The 21,353-nt window shown below is 36.5% G+C and overlaps 1 protein-coding gene and 1 long non-coding RNA gene across 12 annotated transcripts in view; both read right to left on the bottom strand.

Moving 5' to 3' along the window:
- sema6bb (sema domain, transmembrane domain (TM), and cytoplasmic domain, (semaphorin) 6Bb) overlaps positions 1-21,353 on the bottom strand; it is a 286,338-nt gene that overhangs the window by 95,048 nt on the left and 169,937 nt on the right. For all 11 annotated transcript variants that reach the window (XM_073910233.1, XM_073910241.1, XM_073910243.1 and 8 more), the window contains 2 exons: positions 8,693-8,753; positions 8,551-8,613 (listed from right to left, as the gene is read on the bottom strand). In XM_073910233.1, the coding sequence (XP_073766334.1) occupies positions 8,551-8,613; positions 8,693-8,753 (124 nt within the window). The remainder of the gene's footprint in view (positions 1-8,550; positions 8,614-8,692; positions 8,754-21,353) is intronic.
- On the bottom strand, positions 15,356-20,170 carry LOC141375614 (uncharacterized). Its single transcript, XR_012384235.1, has 3 exons — positions 19,958-20,170; positions 16,858-17,619; positions 15,356-16,514 (listed from the first exon to the last, which is right to left on the bottom strand). It is a non-coding gene; the product is annotated as an uncharacterized lncRNA (long non-coding RNA).

The raw sequence follows: 21,353 nt of genomic DNA on the forward strand, positions 1-21,353 counted from the left end.
TCCCATAATGTTCCGTGAGAGAATTCATGAATGGAAGTGAGGCGACGCAACTGACGCAGGTAGGTCACGTGGCCATGACAAAATGGCGGATGTAGTACGTCGGAATTACATGCATACTTTTCACATTCATACTGTATAGAGCATACTTTTTTAACGGCCGAGTAGTACGTTTAAATTCAAATGCAGTACCTACTGAGTAGTAGGCGGTTTCGGACGCAGCCTGAGTCCTGGAGGGCCGGTATCCTGCACTGCTCCAACACTTATCAAACACACCTGAACATGCTAATCAGTGTCTTCAGAATCACTAGAAATCTATACGCAGGTGTGTTTGATTAGAGTTGGAGCTAAGCTGTGCAGGACACTGGCCCTCCAGGACCGAGCTTGCCCAGCCCTGTTTTAGAAACATGATTCAGATTCATGGCTATTGTTTTAGGGTTACAATTTAAATTCAGAGCCTTTTTTAGATTTAATAATCACAGTCATTTTTACTGTAAGTTGTTCACTTTAATCTATCAATATTTAGATTCAGAATTCTTGTGCTGTTTTAGATTCAGGATTAAAAAATCATATTCAGAGTTAGTTGTTTAAATTGAAAATATAAAAATGTAATATCAACTGAGAATCCATATTGAGAACCTGAATATTTTACTTTAATTCAAAATCTGGATCAGAGCAGTTCTTTTACAATCCCAGTTTACATTCAGAGAGTTTTATGATTCAGAAATCAGGATAATTTCTGAATAAGACATCTATATTTAGATTCAGAATTCAAATTCAGTTTGGCTCCTTTAGATTTATTTCTCGCATCCAGAAAGGAACATTTATATTGAGAAAATACAAATAAGACTTCAAATGAGAATCCATATTCAGAATTTAGGTTCAGAAAAGAATGGTTCACTTTAAGTAACCATACTACTAGAAGGTATTTTACATTAAAATGTTTAAATTTGATTCAGTGGCACAGTGGCTCAGTGGTTAGCAGTCTCACCTCACAGCAAGAGGGTCTCTGGTTTGAGTCCCGGCTGGGTCAGTTGGCATTTCTGTGTGGAATTTGCATGTTCTTCCCATGTTGGCGTGGGTTTATAAGCCATGTGCTATATAGGTGAAATGGATAAACTAAAATTGGCCATAGTGTATAAGTGTGTGAATTGAAGAGTGTATGGGTGTTTTCCAGTACTGGATTGCGGCTGGAAGGGCTTCCGCTGCGTAAAACACATGCTGGAACAGTTGGCAGTTCATTCCACTGTGGTGACCCCAGATAAATAAGGGACTAAGCTGAAGGAAAATAAATGAATAAATGAAATTTGATTCAGATATTTTATACCACTGTTGGTTATTTATAAATATAAATATGCTCAGACTGTACATACAAAATATTTTTTATGAAACATTTGGATTCAGAATTTCAATTAAAAGTGATTTTTTTTTTCAAACAGTCAGAGAATAAAATAAATATGTAAATTTTTCAAGAATTTTTCAAGAATTTCCCTTTGGCTCTTTGCGACTTATTCAGATTCAGAACAGTTCTTTAATATTCAGCAAATCAGAGCAGGTGTGTGTAATTGGAAGTACAGCTAGCCGCATCAGCACATTATCAGAGAAACAATCTGTCTAAGTGCTGTCAGTCATAATGCGACCAAAATTGGCACAGGGTTTACATTCTGTACGTACTAGTTGCACCCCAATTGCTTTGCATTAAAACACTTCTATGCACCCGTCCCCGTGTGCATGTGTTTGTTTGTGAGCCTAGTCGCTTCTGACACTTGCCGTGAGAGAAGAGACCGCATGTGCATTCAACAGACATCCAAAATGGCCTCCTGCAGATCCAGATGAAAGGGGCAGAGATGGGGAGATTTAATTTCCCTCCCAATTATAGCCGCGTGGCCTCTTAGATCAGCCATGCAGAAACATTTAATTACCAAAACCAATTACCTTAGTGGCAAATGTATCACAGTGACAAATGCGAGGACTCACGCAGGAGGACTAGAGGACGATGTGTACGAGTGTAACGCACGTGTGTCCACTCAGTGTGAGATCCTGAGCTCTGTTTAAGAGCTCGTCTCGTCTCTGCATGACCTCTCATGTTTGCAGACTTATTAACTCGAAGAGGGCAAATCTGTCTCTCTGCTTTTCCCTCCCAAACAGTCTCAGCTGTTCTTAATCTTTCTCCATTATTTAAAATATATCAGCCCCAAAATGAAAGCTACTCTAATTACAAACCAATGTGCCAATGTGCAACTGTTGTCCATGTCATTATTCATATACCCTTCGTAAAATATGATAATAAAATATGATAATCTACTAAGAAATATGTAGATAATAAAACATGGTAAAAAAAAAAGCTAATTTTGGGAAAAGGATGATCAGTTTTGAAGAGGCTAATTCATTATCAATAATCATTCTATTATCCAATCAGCTCAAGACCAAACCCCTAAAACCAATTTAAACACGTCATACCTCTGTTTTCTCTCGACTTCTGCATCCCTCCACCACCCCAACTCCACACTTTTAAACATGATACCAACCTAAATCTGAGGGGGGAGCGTTCTGAAGCCGGGTTAGACACTGTGCTCAGATCCCTATCAATCTCTATCCTGATTGTGTTATTCCTCAAGGGGAATAACACAAGTTAAGATCTTTGCACACTGAAGTCCAAAATTTTTGTATGCATTTTTTTCGTATTCAAATTTTAAAAATTCAACACGTAAACAAATCTTGCACACTGAGTCCATTTCAGAGTTAATTTAACATTTCAGAAACAATTTAAGCAGTGATACACTGTTCTCCTCTCTTTTCTCCAAAGTAGAAAAAGGAAAACCAATAGGCTACATATTGCGTTCATCCAATACTAGCCTACATAGTTCTCCTCCTTATCAAAGAGCTGCGCTGGATTAACTTCAATGTAGAAAAAAAGTTTATTTCAGGAAATCAGTGGAATTTTGATACATTGCTTTTGATTGTTCATACGTTTACGTGCGTAAAGAAATCCTGAACAGAGACTGGCAGAGCCTATAGACATTGTAATAGATGATGGCCGTGTTGACGTATCGGAGCAACGGACTGAAGCGGACCATGAGGCAATTATGTCTGTGCGTCAACTGTATGGACACCCCCCTACCTCACCCAGGGGAGAGTTGTGCCAGTCATAGAATCCATCATGGGTTCTCAACGGTCCGTCATATTCTGTCTTATATTGTGCACTGTGCTTGTCATAAAGTTACCTGAGGATAAAGTGACAGCATTTTGTATTTTGCCGTTCGCTTGTACTGGGGCTCTGAACTATCAAAACAGCTCTCAAACCGTCTTTTCGAATGCGGAAACCTGGTTCGATTTTTTTTTTTTTATAATGGACAAAAGTTTCAGAGGCAGTGTATCAATACAATTCACACAACGTGAGGTCGATTTTTTTTGTAACGTGCGAAAATTATGGACGAAAATTTCAGATTCAGTGTGCAATAACCTTTAGGGTGATCTTTCTGAGCTCAGAGCCTTCTCCTCGGACAGCATGCCAAACACGCATGTTCTATTTAGTCAAACATCTGTGAGTGTGAACTCGTGAAGTCCCAACACAAACCAATTAAGTTAACTTAATTGTCTTTACAGATTTTAAGTGGGTTGAACGTAAAACAATTAAGTTGTCCTCAAAAACCACAAGATTTGTGTTGTTTTCAGCTCAGTTGAAACAAGTAGTTTGATATATAAATAGTAGTTATATATTAGTGGTGGGACATTATCTGCGTTAATGTGCTGCATTAACGCGAGACATTTATCGCGCGATAAAGAAAATATCACCATTAATCTATTCTCAAAGTTTGGTTGAGAGCTGGGTCTATTCTACACAAGCTATGATGACTTTTACCTTAAAATTTTAGCGCAGATGTATATGTGGCCGGTGGGCCGTCTGACAAAAAAGTGCCCTTCTGAATCAAATGAGCAGGATGCCCTTCTGGATCTTTCACTTACTTCTAAGACATTAATGATTACGCTAACATGGACATCTGCAATATAGTTATTTGCCTTAATAGACAATAATATAATTAAGATGTTTACGTAAAGTGCTTGCATGTACTTTTGGGTAACTTTAACTGCAGTTCGGCAGTTTCACTTTAACTCATAAACATTTTATTTATGCCCCCGTGACCAATATATATATATATATATATATATATATATATATATATATATATATATATATATATATATATATATATATATATATATATATATATATTTTTTTTTTTTTTTTTTTTTACAAACTGGCAAACCAATGGCACTTTTTATCAAAATGTGAATCCAAATTAACAAGAAAGACCATACAATAAGCACAATACTAAAGAATAAAGCAAATGTGAAGATTTCCAAATCAAATTCAGAATTTAGATTAAGAAATCCCCAATCAGAAAGGCAATCTTTCTGACACTAAGCAGTAGAAAACGCTTCCTTCAGCATTTCCAAAACACTACGTTTTCGGGCTTTGAAAACTTAAGGGTAGTTCGGACGGAAGGTGTAACCGTAGCAAAACTTATGTGTTTTAAAAACTAAAATGTTTTATTGTAAACGGGGCCTTAGTTTCTTTTAAAATTATATGTTCTATATTGAGCTTTTGAACATTTTATTCATTTCAGACTATTCAGTTCATGTTTACTTGATTTTTAGCTTTGTGTAATATTATATCCTATTACATTTCATTTAGATTCTAAATCCATTTGCAGTATAAATGCTTTAGATTCAGAATGCCTCATTTACGTTAGATTATAGAGAAGCAATGTTTGTGACCTGGACTGATTTGTTCACTACACAATCATCCTCACAAGTTCACTCATTTAGTTGTTCCAAGAAAGTAAACACTTATTTGCAACAGCATAGGGCCAAGTAAATGGTAAAAGCAAGTCCATTTTCTTTTAAACCGTCCCTGTAACATCTTTCCTGTCCACCGACTCTCTTCCTCTCTCACTGACCCCTTCACTCCTTCCATTTATGCTGGCCTTTCTCTCCATCTTTCCGTCCATCCCTAGGGCAGACAGGTGGGAGAGCTTCTTGCTTTCTCTCGTCGCTCTTTTTGTATGTCTCATCTCACTTGCTCTCTGCTGTGCTTTTGTCTTATGCTCTCTCACCCAGATTCGATGTCAGGTGTCACTTTCAGTGTTAAATAAGTCGTTTTCTCTCTTTTTCTTGCCTGGAGGGGATTAAGTCATCCTTCACTCTTCCCACACAGACACCTTTCAATAAAAAACTCCCTCATTCAAGTCAGAAAAAAATACCCAACATTCCAGAAGATGAAGCAGAAAGGGTGTGTGAAAGGAAGATACAGTATGTGCAGTGGTCATGCGTAGGCAGCTGTGGGGACGCTGGCAGCTTTTGACACCGCTCTCGGTTTAGCAAGGGCACATGGCATAGAGAAATTTGACACAGGGAGCTCTTGTGATTGCACCTTAAGGGGCATAATAAACGTGACACACTGTATAAAGCCTTTAGAATGAATATAAGGGAGACATTTAACAGTGTTGTTGGTATGCGTGTGTGTTAGTATGGGTCAGGTTTTAACTCCATTGCATCTGAAAATCCCAGAGCCAAAAGAGCATGGTGTTTAAATCAAAGTGTGGGTGTCACTCAGAATCAGTGTGAATTCAGAAGTGACAGGTGGCTTTCTGTGGCACACACTGGAATTGACTAAACGAGACACTTTTCAGAGAGTGTTTAAGCACTGCATTCAGTTCACTTTCATGGCTTCTTGTGACTGAATGGTGAAATACACACTTGTGGCATTATATCTGTTTCTGTAAGCATTCACAGTACATTATGTCAAAAGTGAAAGCAAACTGTTAAGAGAAGTTATCTTTACATTGAATCCGTGAATGCAAGCACATATAGATCTTCCTACTGCTGTCTGTGTACTGTAAGGTTAATAAAATAATTTACGTACATGAAATACCTTAGAGATATTTTTTTGGTTCTGAATAGGGATGCACAGAATTTTCGGTTGCTAAAAATATTTTAAAAAAAAAAGGAAAAAATATTGTGCTGAAAATGTTGGCCAGTGGTGTTTAGCACGCTAGTTTCACTATCCATCACTATCCTCAAAGTTCAAAATACTGTAGCTAAATATTCTGCTCATGTACACATATACATATCTATACATGAACAGCACATGCTCACTGGAAAAGCAAAGTCCACTCAAACAAAATGCTGACAGGGCATTATGTAGTATACTTAGTGATGTAGCGTTGTGCATTGAGGCTATCAGGCATTTTTTCAAAAAATTATACATCTCGCAGTGAAGCAGTGTACCAGAGCTTGATTCGTTTTGCTATAATCATATGATCAGTGACGTCCGAAGCTTTATTTTCGCCTATACAACCTCAAATTTTGATTCAAAGGTTTAAAGACCTTAAAGACCTGGGTTAGTAAAGTGTATACAGTAGCGAGAGATTAGACATCAATTACAAACATCTCTACTGTTTCAAAGCACTGCACTGGTCTCATGCACCAGCAATTCAACTATAATAAAATAGTAACTTATAGTAAAAAAGCTTTTGAAGCATACTAAAGTGTATTACCATATTATTTACAACTATTTTTAAAGAAGGCCACTGCATATTGTGGTATAACGTGTAATGGAGGCCAGCTGCTGAGTGCAGCACAAAAGTATCACTCCTATAGCCTCCTCCTTAGAGCATTTGCCTCCCATGCAGGATTCGCCAGTTCAATCCCGGCTCGGAATGAATGGGTGGGTGTGGGACCGGTTGAAATATGAAAAATGTAAATACTTATGAATACCTTGAATTTTTGTAATCGGTGGTGTAATGTAATAAACCTATACCATATGTAAAAACTACAGTAATTGAGCAATTTGTTTATATTTTACTACATGAATGAGCTGGTCCATTGTGAACCTTTGAAACTTTTGCAAAACAGTCCTTTCCCACACTTTAATCAGCAGGGGTCCTCGTCGAGCTCAGATTTGAAAAGCTTCAAGTAACGAACCATTTTCCGATACAATTGAGTCAAATGGTTCACAAGCTTAAATTCACCATCACCAAGTATACTTATTTCTGCTGCTTGCAATAGCGCTGCTGTGTTGTCATGGCAACGCTGATTAAAAAATTGTATATCTTGACTATTTTTGAGTATTTTCTTTTAAATATTTCATTAGTATAACTTATTACTAATTACTAATATTAATATTAAAATAATAACTTATTGAGTTACATTTAAAAGTCTTACAAATTGCTTTACAGTATTTAGTAAATAATAATAAATAAATAATAAATAACATTTTCAGTTCCAGTTTTTAACCTTCGCCAAAGTGCGTCCAGACTTTCGGTTTTGGCACAGAATTTAAATTTTAGTGCATCCCTAGTTTTAAATACTGTCCAATCGAAAAGATTTGTTTTATCTAAGGTTACAAGCAGCTTATTTTACATTGTAATACTCACACTTTAAAATAAGGTTTATTAGTTAATGAAATTACTAATATAAACTACGCATGAATAATGCTTGTCTTGCATTTGTTAATCATAATTCAACATTTACTAATGCATTATTACCATCCAAAGTCAGGCTAGATAGCACTGGATAATGCATCGTGAGTTACATTCATAAACTAATGTCTAATGTTAACTAACATGAACAAATGCTAATGTTTTGTTCATTGTTTGTATATGTTAGTAAATGCATTAACTAACATTAACTAATAGAACCTTATTGTAAAGGGTTACCTTATAAATGAATCTACTTACTATATGTCAATATCTAGCTGGTATTGTGCACTGCACACCTTGTAGATACAGTTTCATTAATCATATCAAAAGTGAATGACTGAGCTAGTCCATGTTCAGTCACTTCCAGTAGTACTCAAAAATTCATTTGATTTGATTGCTTTTGTAGTGTTATGTGGTCCAATGTGTCTAAACAAACATACAATACACCATACTCTCTAGCCTGCTGAGTTAAAGGTCCTGTGAAGTGCTTTAAAATATGCCTTTTTATTTAATGTTTGATGTAATCTCAACCAAAACAACAAGAGAGGGTGGGACAAAGTGTAGCTCCTCCCTCTTTTTTTAACTGCCAATAGCATTGCCAGAGAGTGGGTGAGCTCAAGCACATCAAATAAAAAGCAAATGAGAAGCATCTCGAAGGGTGCAGGGCATTTCGGGGCATTTCAATTGAATTGAATTGAATAAAACCGTTGTTCCATTTAGATGGATATGACAAACTACAAGCTTTACATATTTATATCAGTTTTATATCTTCTAAACTAGAATTTGGTCACTGTTTTGGAGCACACTAGCTTATAGATATCTTATAAAAAAACAATAGTGATACTACCATTTAAAAACGGTATTTTAATTTCATGGGACCTTTAACACATGATTGATATGGGATATGTTGAACTAAAAAGCAAGGTATTATACGACTTTGTTGGATTGTACCAAAACACATTACAACCAAAATCATTCACATTGTTTTCATTTGCTTGCTTTCTAACTCACTAATTTACATAAATACATACATTTAGATAAGAAAAAATGTGTGAGAACATCCACTCACCTCATGTTTTCCCTTCATTCGACAGATTCTGATGTCATTTTTGTTAGACTCCCATGTCCTTTTCTGTAAAAGAAGGAAGTTCGGTAATGAGGGACTGTTGAATTCCAGAAGCAAGTATGTGTGTGAGCATTTCTTTTCTCACCTTGCTGTAAAACATCTCTTCTCCCACCACGTTGTCCAGCTCCACTCGGAAAAGGTCATCTCTGACACAAAAGCACAGAGAGAGAGAGAGAGAGAGAGAGATACAGTGAGAGACTGTGAGCAACACAACACTGATAAATAATCCTTCCTTAATAATCAGGAATATCTTTCAAATTAATTTTAAAGTAAAACATTAGATTTGCTCAAAAGGGGAAAAATTAAATTCACAATCATTGTTTGGTGTTATTAGCTACAAAGAAACAAGTTATTATAATTAAATTACTTTTCTTCCAAAAAGGAAGAATAAGAGATTGCTTTTAATTTTTAGGTAATTTAATTGGTTACTTATAATTTACTTGCCTTAAATACTTTAAATAAATGTAATAGTACTATATAAATCAATTTAGAAAAGCAGGTTAGTTGTAGTATTTGTTATTAAAATATATTTTGCAGAGTAATTCTACTTTACAACTTTATGACTTATCTTTCATCAAGATGATTGGACTTGATTGGCTTAAGAAAAGATTAAGAAAGAAATTATTTCATTAAAATAAAACGAACACTGTAAAACCCAACAATCAACTTTATTAAATTAAATGAGTGTAGTTTAACTTATTTAATTTACTGAAAGTTAATTCTACTTATGTGAAAAGAGTTTTGAACTCTTGTGTAAAGGTAATGAGTTAATTTAATACCTCATTACTTCAACTTAAATGGAGTAAGTTTGTATAGATTTTTTTTCATATAAAATTTTTGTTCATATGAAAAAAAATGTAACTCAAAAGGTTTGTTGCAATCCGCTTTCTTCAAATGATTTAAGTTGTCTTAACTTATTGAGTTTTACAGGTGTAAGTTCTCTTCATTCACAGTACTCAGTAGGATTAGTTTTTGAATTTAAATGGTTTGTTGCAATCGGTTTCCTCAAACAGTTTGAGTAACCTTAACTTAAATTAGGTTTTACAGTGTATGCATTCAGAAAAGCAGAGCAATTGTGTTGTTAATCAGATATTTTGCATAATAACCAATTTTTCAACAAAACAAAAAAGATTCGTCTAACAATATGCTTTAGAAAACAACGAAATAAGGATATTTGGCTATTAATGGTACAGTATAAATATGCCATTATTTTAAGTTTTATATAAAGTGTTTAATGATTAAAAATAGTTCAAATAATAAATATATACTAACGTTAAAATTAAATTTTAAAATGATCCTGTTTGACTCAAATGTAAAGAATTTAAAGAGTTTTATATTCTTTAATTCGATAACAATTACGATTTACATGGAATTTAAGTATAGGTCAAGTAATTCAATTACTTATCGAGCATGTAATTTACTTTAAAAAGTAATCAGAAAAGAAATTGAAATACAATTTTAATTATGTATTTTATAATGAATTACTTTTTAAAAATAACTCATCCAACACTAATTATGTTTACATGGACATCAGTAATCAAATTATTTGCCTTAATCTAAATAAGACAATAATATGATTTAGGCGTTTACATGAGTTGCTTTTCGAATGTTCCTATTATGATCCTGTTTTACATGATCCTGAAATGACAAGACACTCTGGAGAAAATGTCGATAAGGGTGGTGACGCAACGATGTTAATCAAATTATGGATTATTATAATTCAATTAACGTCATTGCATCACCACATTATCAACATTTATGAACATTAAGTTTCATGTAATTTCATGTTTTTAGTATTTAATTTTTCTACTTTAACCGCAGTTTGGCACTTTCACTTTCCTTCAGAAATATTTCATGCATGCCCCCCCTGTGACAAACAGAGGTATTGGATGTGAGGAAGAGTGTTGATTTAATGGAATTTGATACCACATGCCATATTGGGGGGAAAAAACCTCCGCATTTCACCACGATGCAGGTGTCTATAGTCCTTCCCTGACTCGGTAGGAGCAGAGAAAAGTGTCAAACAGCCGTGCTTGCATGGAGTATCCTGTTGCAAATTGTGGCTAAAATCCTACACGGGGGTAATACTGTAGTTTGATTAAGATGTTAACAAGTCTGTACTGCACTTCAATAATACAACTACAATTGACATACTCCATATGTCATAATTCAATTTCGGTTTAGTTCGATTATGACGTTAATCGGATTAAATTAATCAAAAATCTCTGTTTACATGGTAGACTCTTAATCAGAGTATTGTCTTAATCATATTAAAATCGTCTTATTGGTGTCCATGTAAACATACTCACTGTTCAAAATAAAATATAACATCATTTTTCCTGCAGTAAAACAAATACCAGAAATACTGCAGTTTCTCAAACAAAGTCCTTAACCGCACACAGTGAAGCATAATGTGTACTCTTCACAAATTTCCTACAGTACACGACTTCACCCAGATCTGCCGTCTCAGAGCAAACACTGAGCTAAATGATTTCCCACAGCTCGTCCTACATAATCACGATTCTTTGCATGATGATATGCCCGATTTCCCCTCCATAATTCATAACCCACCCCCACACCGCATGCATGTTGTTGCATGCAGCTCCTCATCCTGAACACAGCATCCAGCACTTCCTGCAACCGCTCTAATAATCTTCCCATAACCTTGTGGCGTCTATTAAAGTCTCTATGAATCTGATCTCTTTCAATCATGCCATGTTTGCTGTTATAGAGCATCATGGTTTATATCTGAATATTGATCAAGGACTAAGAGCAGCACATGGCCCAATGAGGGAGCTGTATAATTCCAAATCTCGCTTTCCTTTTACCATCTGAAATGTTGTAATGTGTGAATTTACTGAGCTCACAAACTAGCCCATGCTATTGCATTGGTATTGATCTTATATCTTTCACAGCCATCCATCTGCATCCCTACTCTGTGGACACATCAACAAAATTGTAGACTGCATGTGTGTGTTCTTGAAGAGAGCCTGACGAGACTAACTATAAATTATTCAACCCCTCTCTGTGTGGTTTGTTAAAATGATTCCCCCTTGGCCGTTCCTTCTCAAAGCAGGGCGGCCCCTAAGTGCCCTGGTTAAAATTATCATACACTTACACTATACTTGCCTTATTTAGAGAGCACAAACTTTAATCAGACACAATCACAGAGGAGCAATGCTAAGCCAGAGGTCTGTTTGGAGTTTGACTGAACCGTCACATTTACATGAACATAAAAACTGGTCTTTATAGTTTCACAAGGTTACCAAATAGCACAGATGGTTTGGACAAGACATGCAGACCATTTGCAATAGAGCCAGTAAAACTCTTTCTTTATCAGTCTCTCTTTTTGCATTTTGTTCAGTTGCTTTATCTTGTACACAAAATTAAGTTTTATCTTCTGTCAGAAATTCATCATGTAACTCGTCTTGGACAGTGTGCGGGGGGAACAAATAAATAGGTTTCCATCTACATATTTATGTTTGAATATAGAGATATGACATAAAAATGCTGATAGGAAAAGCCAAGTGGCAAAATACTGACTTCAAAATATGCATAAAAACAATATATATCCTGTGTATTGCTTAAGGTGGATAGTGTTTTATAATATGTGCATAAAGCAAAGGTTGTGTTCCCTTCAGAATTGAACTGAGAATGTTTTCATAAATCCCAGTGAATTGAATACTGAGGAAGCAAACAAGATGAAGAATATCAATTTGAATCATAGAAGGTATAAGTTTAAAATTACTGTGGATTTTCACAAACAGCTGGCTTAAAGGGATAGTTCCACTAAAAAATGACAATAACCTTAATAATCATTAATTAATAATAATCATTTAGTACTCTACCTCATGTGGTTTTAAACCTTAATGAGTTTCTTTCAGGGCTGCATGATTAATCGAAAAAAGATTGCGATCTCGATTCCACCCTACACACGATCTTAATTCAGCCTTTCTGCGATTCAGCCAATCATATTTTCAAGGTTACGAGAGAAGCGTATAGACGGGCGCACAAGTCTTCTCATTGTTTTACATATGCTGCTCAGCAACATGGACACCTCCAAATTGTGTTGAAAGTGTCACATACTGTATTTATAAGGAATTATTCACCCAAAAATGTCATTTTTCTCTTAATGTAACGATGTATTCGCGGCAGTGAAAGTGAAACCGGCACACACATCATTTAAACGATCATATCGCATCATGAGTTAGGATTACAACAAGCATTTGATGATTTTTACTGGATGGAGTATGGATGGATGGATTAGTTGATTCATGAATGAAGGAATGCACAATTGCATTGGTTAACAGATAAATGACACATTGAATGACAGATGGACGGATGGATTGATTGATGATCCTTTCATCCATTGGTTCATATATCCAATTCTTTGAATCAATCATTTTAGCCATCTGTCCATACCTCCTAACACTCAAGCATCCAACAATCTGCAACTGATCCATCCATCCATCCATCCATCCGACAATCAATTAAAAAGAAAAACACAAATAAAATAATAATTCACATCTACTATTAAATGAAAGTCGGATGGACATATTGACTGTTAGATGAACATGTGGAAGGATGGATGGATGGATGGATGATGTTTTACATTTCAAGAGGTTGCAATTGCAATTTTCACCAGGGTGATAACACATGAAACCCAATTTTTACAAGAGACCTGGCGTCGGTTATTTTGATTTAGCCAGTGCAAAATCATGCAGCACATCTTAAAAACCGCACAGCAATCATGCACAGCAAAGCATTGTGATTTTCTTCTTATTTTCATAAAGTTATGATTTTCTTACCACATATTTCTCCCTAGCATTCGCTATTAGATTTCACCTCACTCTCTCAGTCTTTCCCTCTGGATTGTCTGAATGATGGAGTGCCTTTGGCCACCTTTCCTGTATTATTACATTACATTACATTTATGCATTTGGCAGACACTTATCCAAAGCGACTTACATTGCATTCATTGTATATTTTATCAGTCCAAGCCGGAATGCCGAGAAATGTATTATGCAGAATTGTGTGTTTGGTACAATGCTATGCCCACATTTGGTGCTAAAAATTTATGACCACACTGAGGGGCCTGAGAGACTCCAGATCTCTCATGGGGGGGGCTGACTATATTTAACATCAGACCTCATGAAGGAGACAGCTTAAAGAAAAAGTGTATCTGTCGATTGCTGTGCAATGGGAGGTCTCTCACGCCATTTTTCCTGTTCTCAGACGGCAGCTGAAGCCTTCATTTCTCTGCCCCAGTGAAGGCCGTGCATCAGTCGGGCCATGTTTCCATGACCTCAGAGGTCAGCCGGAACCTGTCCGGCACCGTTAGTGACAGGTTCGAGGCAGGAATGTGTCGAGTTTCACTCCTGAGCCTAATTGAAAGACTTGACCCCTTGACGAGGTCAGACACTACGAGGTGACTGAGGCTTGATTTAATGTGACTTAACCAGGTCGCCGCTGGCAATCCAAGTCTCACTCCTCTAGTTACTCGCAGCATTAATTATTTACACAGATCACAGAAGAAACACCTCATTTGTCTTATAAGTGTATTTATTTATGCCTTGGTCTGATTTTTCCCCCTAACAACATGTCTGAGCCTAGCTTGCAGTCGCTTGCGTGGGAGTCCAGAAGACATTTCTGGTGGAAACTGAGTGTGTTTAATAAAATACTTCAGTCCTCTCATTCCTGACCAGGTGTTGGCAAGGTAATACTGTGAAGGGGGTTGAGAAGCTGGCCGCTTTCTCAGGGCTACGGACTTGAGCAGTTATGCTAATGCTAACAGGATTTAGCCCGCCTGCACTCCTTATCACACTCAAGCATGCCGTTATTCAGTCAATCCAGGCTGTCTATATCCTCGATTTGAAACTTTACTGACTCTCTCTCTCTCTCCTACGCAGTATTTCCTTCTTTTTACTTCACTCAATTTTGCTGCTGTTGTTCAATGCTCCCTCTCGAGTCACCGGCTAAATAAATCTCCTTTTCCACAGAGGTCATTTTCTGTTGGCTACGGCAAACACCTCCATTTACTTCAGACACTGATAGGTACATACAGTTTGCTGACTGCACACAGTGGGGCTTGCTTTTTATCGAATTACGCTGGCCACAGTGGCACCATGTTGGAAAGCGTGGCTCTTGAGCTTCTTTAGGCCAAAGATTGCTGCCCTTTTTTATGAGAGAGTCAAGTCTGGGGGTCTTGAATTATATGGTGTTTCATGATATTTATTTTTGAGGTTTAATTTTTGACACGGTCGAGCGAGCAGGTCATTTCCTGACACGGTATGGGGGTCTTTATTAGAATAAGACGCCTCCCCCGTGGACCCCTACATCTTTTGGTAACTATCACCACATGTTTCAAATTCTCCCAATGGATGTGCCAGACATTTTTTGGGAAGTATGCTGCAAAAATTTCAAAAACTGCTTATTTTTCTAAAGGGCCACACCTAATGAAGGTTTTATTTTTGTTTATCTATTGCTAACTGGGCTCATGAGAGGTAGGCACAAAAAATGCACGAAAGTAAAAACATCATTGACCTCATGACCTCATTAAAGGTCCAAACTCCTAAAAAGACTACAGGTGTCCAAGCTTTACTTTTACAACTCAGTAGACCATGTCAATGAGAAAGCCAGCGTGCTTCATAAAGGGACATTTTGCACTAAAAACGACATTACAATTTATAGAATTAATATTTATGTTGAATGTTTATTATTTTATTTATTTTATTATTATTATTTTATTCATGTTTATCTTAAATTATATATGTTATTGGGTATTTTAATGGAATTGTCCTTGGAAAGAAGTAATTAAAAATGTATATGAGAATATCAATATAATGATAATTAAGTTTATAATTTAACAACGTAATTATAACACTTTAGTATTTTTGTCTGTACAAAAATATATGACTTAAGGAATTATCTTACAGCTCAGTAAACCATGTAAATGGGAAAGCCAGCATGCTTTATAAAGAGACATTTTGCACTAAAAACAACATTATTATTAATATTTACCAAATTACATATCAGACCTTTTTAACTTCTTTAGTAGTTTACTAAAAATGCAAGTTTGAAGAATGTGTTAACAGTTTTTGCCCACGGGTAAAAGGCAAGAGTTTAGTGTTTTGGGGTGCGTTATCCAAACGACGACATAACTCTAGTACGATTCTTCATTTTTAGTACGATGTAGTGAGGAGTGTTTCCCAAAACCGTAGTTTCTCTGTTACAGATCTATTGTTAGTTGTACTGTAAAACATCCATAATGACGCTCTAAACGGGGTGAAGTAACAACTTCTTTAGAGAAAACCCTCATAATTTTTTCAAATTATATTGTTATACACCCACATGCTTTAAAAAAATCTATATAATCAATATTAGTAAACCATTAGTAAATCTCTTTATGTCTGTGCAGTGATTGGGTGTCAGAAATTTGATCAGATTTGAAGCTTGTGACATAATCAATGCACAATGTTTTTCTAGCATTAATACTGTATAAGTACTACATTTAGAATGATTTCATTACCAATCAAACGAAAGGTGTCTACGCAAATGTTATTATTATGTTAGCTATTAAAATAACAATATTCGGCTTTGAAACAATATTTATTGTGAAAAACCCTCAAACTCAACCCAGGTTCATTCTGAAAATGTACCACTATACATTTCTGGAGAACGCCAAATCAGTCCCAGGAACTACGTTTTTTTTTGCAGTTTTTGATTTCGAGAATCGACCAGAGGCTACTGTGTAGGCTTTTTTAGATCTGATGGCAAGTGCCATTCGTACCTACTGTTTTCACGTAAATCCACACAGTCAACTAACTGACAGACTGATCGAATGACCTACCCTTCTCCTTCACTAAACCCAACCAAGTGTTTTCAAAAGCACTGATTGACCCACCCACCTGCTTCCCTAAACCCACAGTTTTGAAAAGCAATCAAGAAAAAGAAAAGACCACGTCTGATTTTTACCATGTTTTTAGATTTTGCCACATTCTCACCTTGTTATTTAGATGTTCATTTTATTTTTGGCTTCTGTTTTAGTTTTACCCGTTTTCTGATATCGGTATTTGCCAGACTCAAGCCTCATTGTCGTGGTCAACTCCTCTTTGTGTTTCAAATCTGCTGATGTACATGGCGCTCTAACTAGACAAACTGGTAACAACAGCAAAGCCATCCATAATGAGGTAAGTGGTCAGCTCGTAAGCACGAAAAGGAATGGCATCATGCTGCCCTATTTATTGCTGCCTTATTTAGTTTAGTTGAATCACAATAGAGTTCGCTTTCCCTCTTGGTGCAGTTCGTTTGGGCAGGTGTGAATGTAGTAATTGCACTCGAGTGCGCACCAAAATCACATTAAAAAAGCATACCCAGACTTCCTTGAAGAGGTTGTCTCGGGACGCTTTCAAGCGAACCCGGGAGTGGTTCGTTTGTGGTGAGAATATGATCTGAACTGAAACAGACCCAACTGCAAAAAGTACTGCACCTTTTTGGACTAATCCAGCTGCCGTAGTCTGATGCACTGTACATTATGGAATGTGGAAAACTATTTTAAACAGAGAGAGAGAGGGAAAAACATTATCTGATGGACAGTTGGTAATATTTTCGAAAGATGATTATGTCGCAGATTAGCAAAATGTATTGTTTTCCAGCTGCAGCCGCACTTAATTATCGAAATGTATAGTTTGTCTAAAGTGATGCGCCACAATCACCAGCGATCGTAACTCTATAGAGCGCTGAAATTCACACACAATAGCTTACGGACTACAAATGCGCCATTTTTGGACAACAACAACATACATGCACTCCGCTCACACACACGTTCCTCATTCTGACTGATTGCACAGACACCATCGGAGGATTGTCAAGAACTGATTTCACACACTACATAAGCAGCACACACACTCACTCCAGTCGCCGAGTCTTGTTATCTGTTTAGTGACACTACAACACGTTTCCCTTTGTCTTGTTTTTTCCGTGTTTTTGATCCTCGCCGTTTATTTATGCTACCTGCCTTGCAGAGATGTATAGTAACGAAGTAGAACTACTTCACTACTGTACTTAAGTACTAAAAGGCAGTATCTGTACTTTACTGGAGTATTGTTTTTTTCTCCTACTTCCACTTTTACTTAAGTACATATTTTCCATGAGTTTAATACTTTTACTCCGATAGATTTTTTATGTGCTGCATCGTTACTCGTTACTAGGGGTGTCAAAATGACCGATATCAGTTTAGTAATAGATCATAAACGGTTATTACGTGATGACGTAATTTATCTCCTATGCGCGATGTCGCAATACTGTGGCGGAGGACGGAGGCGCGGTGAGGCGGCACAGCACACAAGCCGCTATTTCACTATTATGGAGAAATGTTGTAAAACTTCGCCTCTGCCTCTCTCTTTCTTACTTTGGACATTTGACCCGCTGGCCTGTTTGTAAGGTAACTTTTCCTCTCTTCTCGGCTGTTAAAGCTGTGGATCCATCCAGACACGAGCGTGTCTGATGTGCAAGTTTTCTCCACTGTGTCTATTACCTGTGGTAACCGCGTATTCTTCCCGCCATGGCTGAACAGCGCTTCATTTCTAAAGCCCTTTCTGTTGAGCAGGTGAAAAGTAACCAATCATAAGTCCTCGCCTGTCAGTGCTCAAAAAGCAGGCGGTATAATATTGACATTAGTTTATTAGCTGTAAATGCTCATGCAGTCTTCTGTGCATGAGTTTTGTTTGATACATTCAGAAAGTGTGTTTTCTTTGAGCAGGTCAAATTAAAGGTATGGTTCATATCTGACTTCTGTATTAAAGAACAAAATTGTATTACAAAAAATCCTTTAACTGTCACACCAAGACAACAGCAATAGAATTTTTTGATTGCATTTCTCCTAATGTCGCTAATTTAACACAATCAATGCATTTTTTTTCTCAACACATCCCATAATTTCTAAAATATCAGCCTCTACCAAACCGTTAAGATGTTGGTTTATGGTAAAAGTACCAGAATTAATAAATATACTACAGAAAATATTAAGTGTAAGACAAATTTAATTAAAAACAATCAAAAAAAATGTAAACTAAATCATAGCCATAAGCCATGAAATATTTCAGATTTTCATTAAACACAGTAATATACACACTTTCCTGTTGTTGTTTTTTTTTTTACAAAAAAATCCAAATCAAGTGAATTAGTGCAACAGGATTTAGTTTGCTTGTTTAGTTTAGTTTCACGACTGCTTCCAGAAGACAGAACTCCTGTTTATTGTGATATTAACCAATCAAACTTCAAAACTCCCAAAGTGTGAGTGTGTGTGTGTGTGTGTGTGTGTGTGTGTGTGTGTGTGTGTGTGGGTGTGTGTGTGTGTGTGTGTGTGTGTGTGAGAGAGTGAATAATGTGTGTAAGAGAGAAACTGTATGATTGTACCTGTGTGTGTGTAAGAGAGAGTGTATGAGAGTGTAAAAGAGTGTATTTATATGTGTTTGTGTGTGTGTGTGTGTGCCCATGTATATGTATAACAACATTGGTATTACACGGATGTTATGAGGAGATGGTGAATTATGTGGATATTATTTATAAAATTTAATCACACTAAATGTTTTTTTTTTTTTTTTGAAAGTAAAACTACACATAATTTCCTGTAAGGTTTGGATTTAGAGGTTGGATTTGGGGTTAGAGCAATCGAAAGAACAGTTTGTAGAGTATAAAAACAATCGTAACCTATGTAATGTCCCCACAATTCACAAAAATGTGTGTGTGTGTATGTGTGAGAGAGAGAGATAGCGAGAGAACTGTGTGTGTGTGTGTGTGTGTGTGTGTGTGTGTGTGTGTGTGTGAGAGTGTACATTTAGGTGTGTGCAGGGCAGTGTACGTGTGTGTGTGTGTGTGTGTGTGTGTGTGTGTATGAGAGAGAGAGAGAGAGAGAGAGTATGTATGTGAGTGAACATGCTGAATAATCTCATCAGTGAGAGGATTTTCTGGCAAAAGGGCCTGACGTTGTGAGTTCTTGTACCATAGAAACTATTTACAAAGAAAAACAGTATCATAAGCCATGTTTCTTTTCATTCTGCTTAATCAAGTGCCCCAAAAAAGATATTTAAAATAAACAAAACAATATGATGTCTTTTGACTTTGACTTTCTTTAATAACTACATTACACAATACTTGTACTTTTACTTTCAGTACTTGAGTAGTAAATTTTGAAATAAACTACTTGCAATACTTAAGTACTAAAAATGTTGAATACTTTAGTACTTCCACTTAAGTATGGTGCTTAAAGAGCACTTCTACTTCTACTCAAGTCAATTTTTGATAGAGTACTTGTACTTTTACTTAAGTATGGGTCTCTAGTACTTTATACATCTCTGCTGCCTTGTGACCATCTGCCTGTTATTTTGACTACAACTCTGGATTGCCCTTATACATCTGTTTGCCCCTGTATTGACCACTGCCTGACCATTCTAATAAACCTGCATGTGGATCCGCATCCCTGTTGTCAGTGTCACTACCCTGGTTACAGAAGTGTACAAACTATTTAGCATACTATATGTAAACTATAGTATACAAACTATATGTATAATAGTATACTATGACCAGGGCAAGGCAAGGCAAGGCAAGGCAAGGCAAGTTTATTTATATAGCACATTTCATACACAATGGCAATTCAAAGTGCTTTACATAAACAAGAATAAAAGAAACAAGTAAAATAAAAATAAAAACAAATAATAAAAATGCATAAAAATAACATGATAGTGCAATCTGTCGGACGCAGCACAGTGCTCATTCAGTAAAGGCACAGCTAAACAGATGTGTTTTCAGTCTTGATTTGAATGTGCCTAACGTTGGAGCACATCTGATCATTTCTGGAAGCTGATTCCAGCAGCGAGGGGCATAGTGGCTAAAAGCCGATTCACCCTGCTTTGACTGAACTCTTGGAACTTCTAGTTTATATGATCCTAAAGATCTGAGTGATCTGTTAGGTTTGTATTGAGTGAGCATATCTGTAATGTATTTAGGTCCTAGGCCATTTAGTGATTTATAGACCAGTAATAATACTTTAAAATCTATTCTGAATGTAACTGGCAGCCAGTGTAAAGACCTGAGGACAGGTGTGATGTGCTCTGATTTTCTGGTTCTGGTTAGAATTCTGGCTGCAGCGTTCTGGATGAGCTGCAACTGTCTGACTGTCTTTTTAGGAAGGCCAGTGAGGAATCCATTACAGTAATCCACCCTGCTGCTGATAAAAGCATGAACAAGTTTTTCTAAATCTTCACTAGAAACAAAGCATCTGATTCTTGCTATGTTTTTGAGATGATAGTATGCTGATTTACTGACTGCTTTGACATGACTGTTGAAACTCAGATCTGACTCCAGAGTCACACCAAGATTCTTGACCTTATTTTTTGTCGTTTGACCTTTAGTGTCAAGGTACGCATTTACCTTGAGAACCTCATCTTTGTTTCCATACAATCAGCCAGCGCAGTCGTCCCTTCATAGACATTTTGTGTCTGCCGATTTGTTTACTTACAGGAGTTCCTTAGGCATTTTCCCACACGTTAATTCTGACCAATCAAAAAGCAGTTTAGGAAATACGTTCAATAACATCTGGCCAATGAGTGATGTGGATTTTGGCAAAAATGACAGAAAACTGTATCATTTGTTGCCCTTGGTCCGGACCAAATGAACCGAACCATAGATGTGAAAGCACACTTAAAGACAAAATGCAGTCATACGTGCTTCTGGCAACATAATTTGCG

This window comes from Danio rerio, chromosome 8, assembly GCF_049306965.1.
Source record: "Danio rerio strain Tuebingen ecotype United States chromosome 8, GRCz12tu, whole genome shotgun sequence".
NCBI classification, from domain to species: Eukaryota; Metazoa; Chordata; class Actinopteri; order Cypriniformes; family Danionidae; genus Danio; species Danio rerio.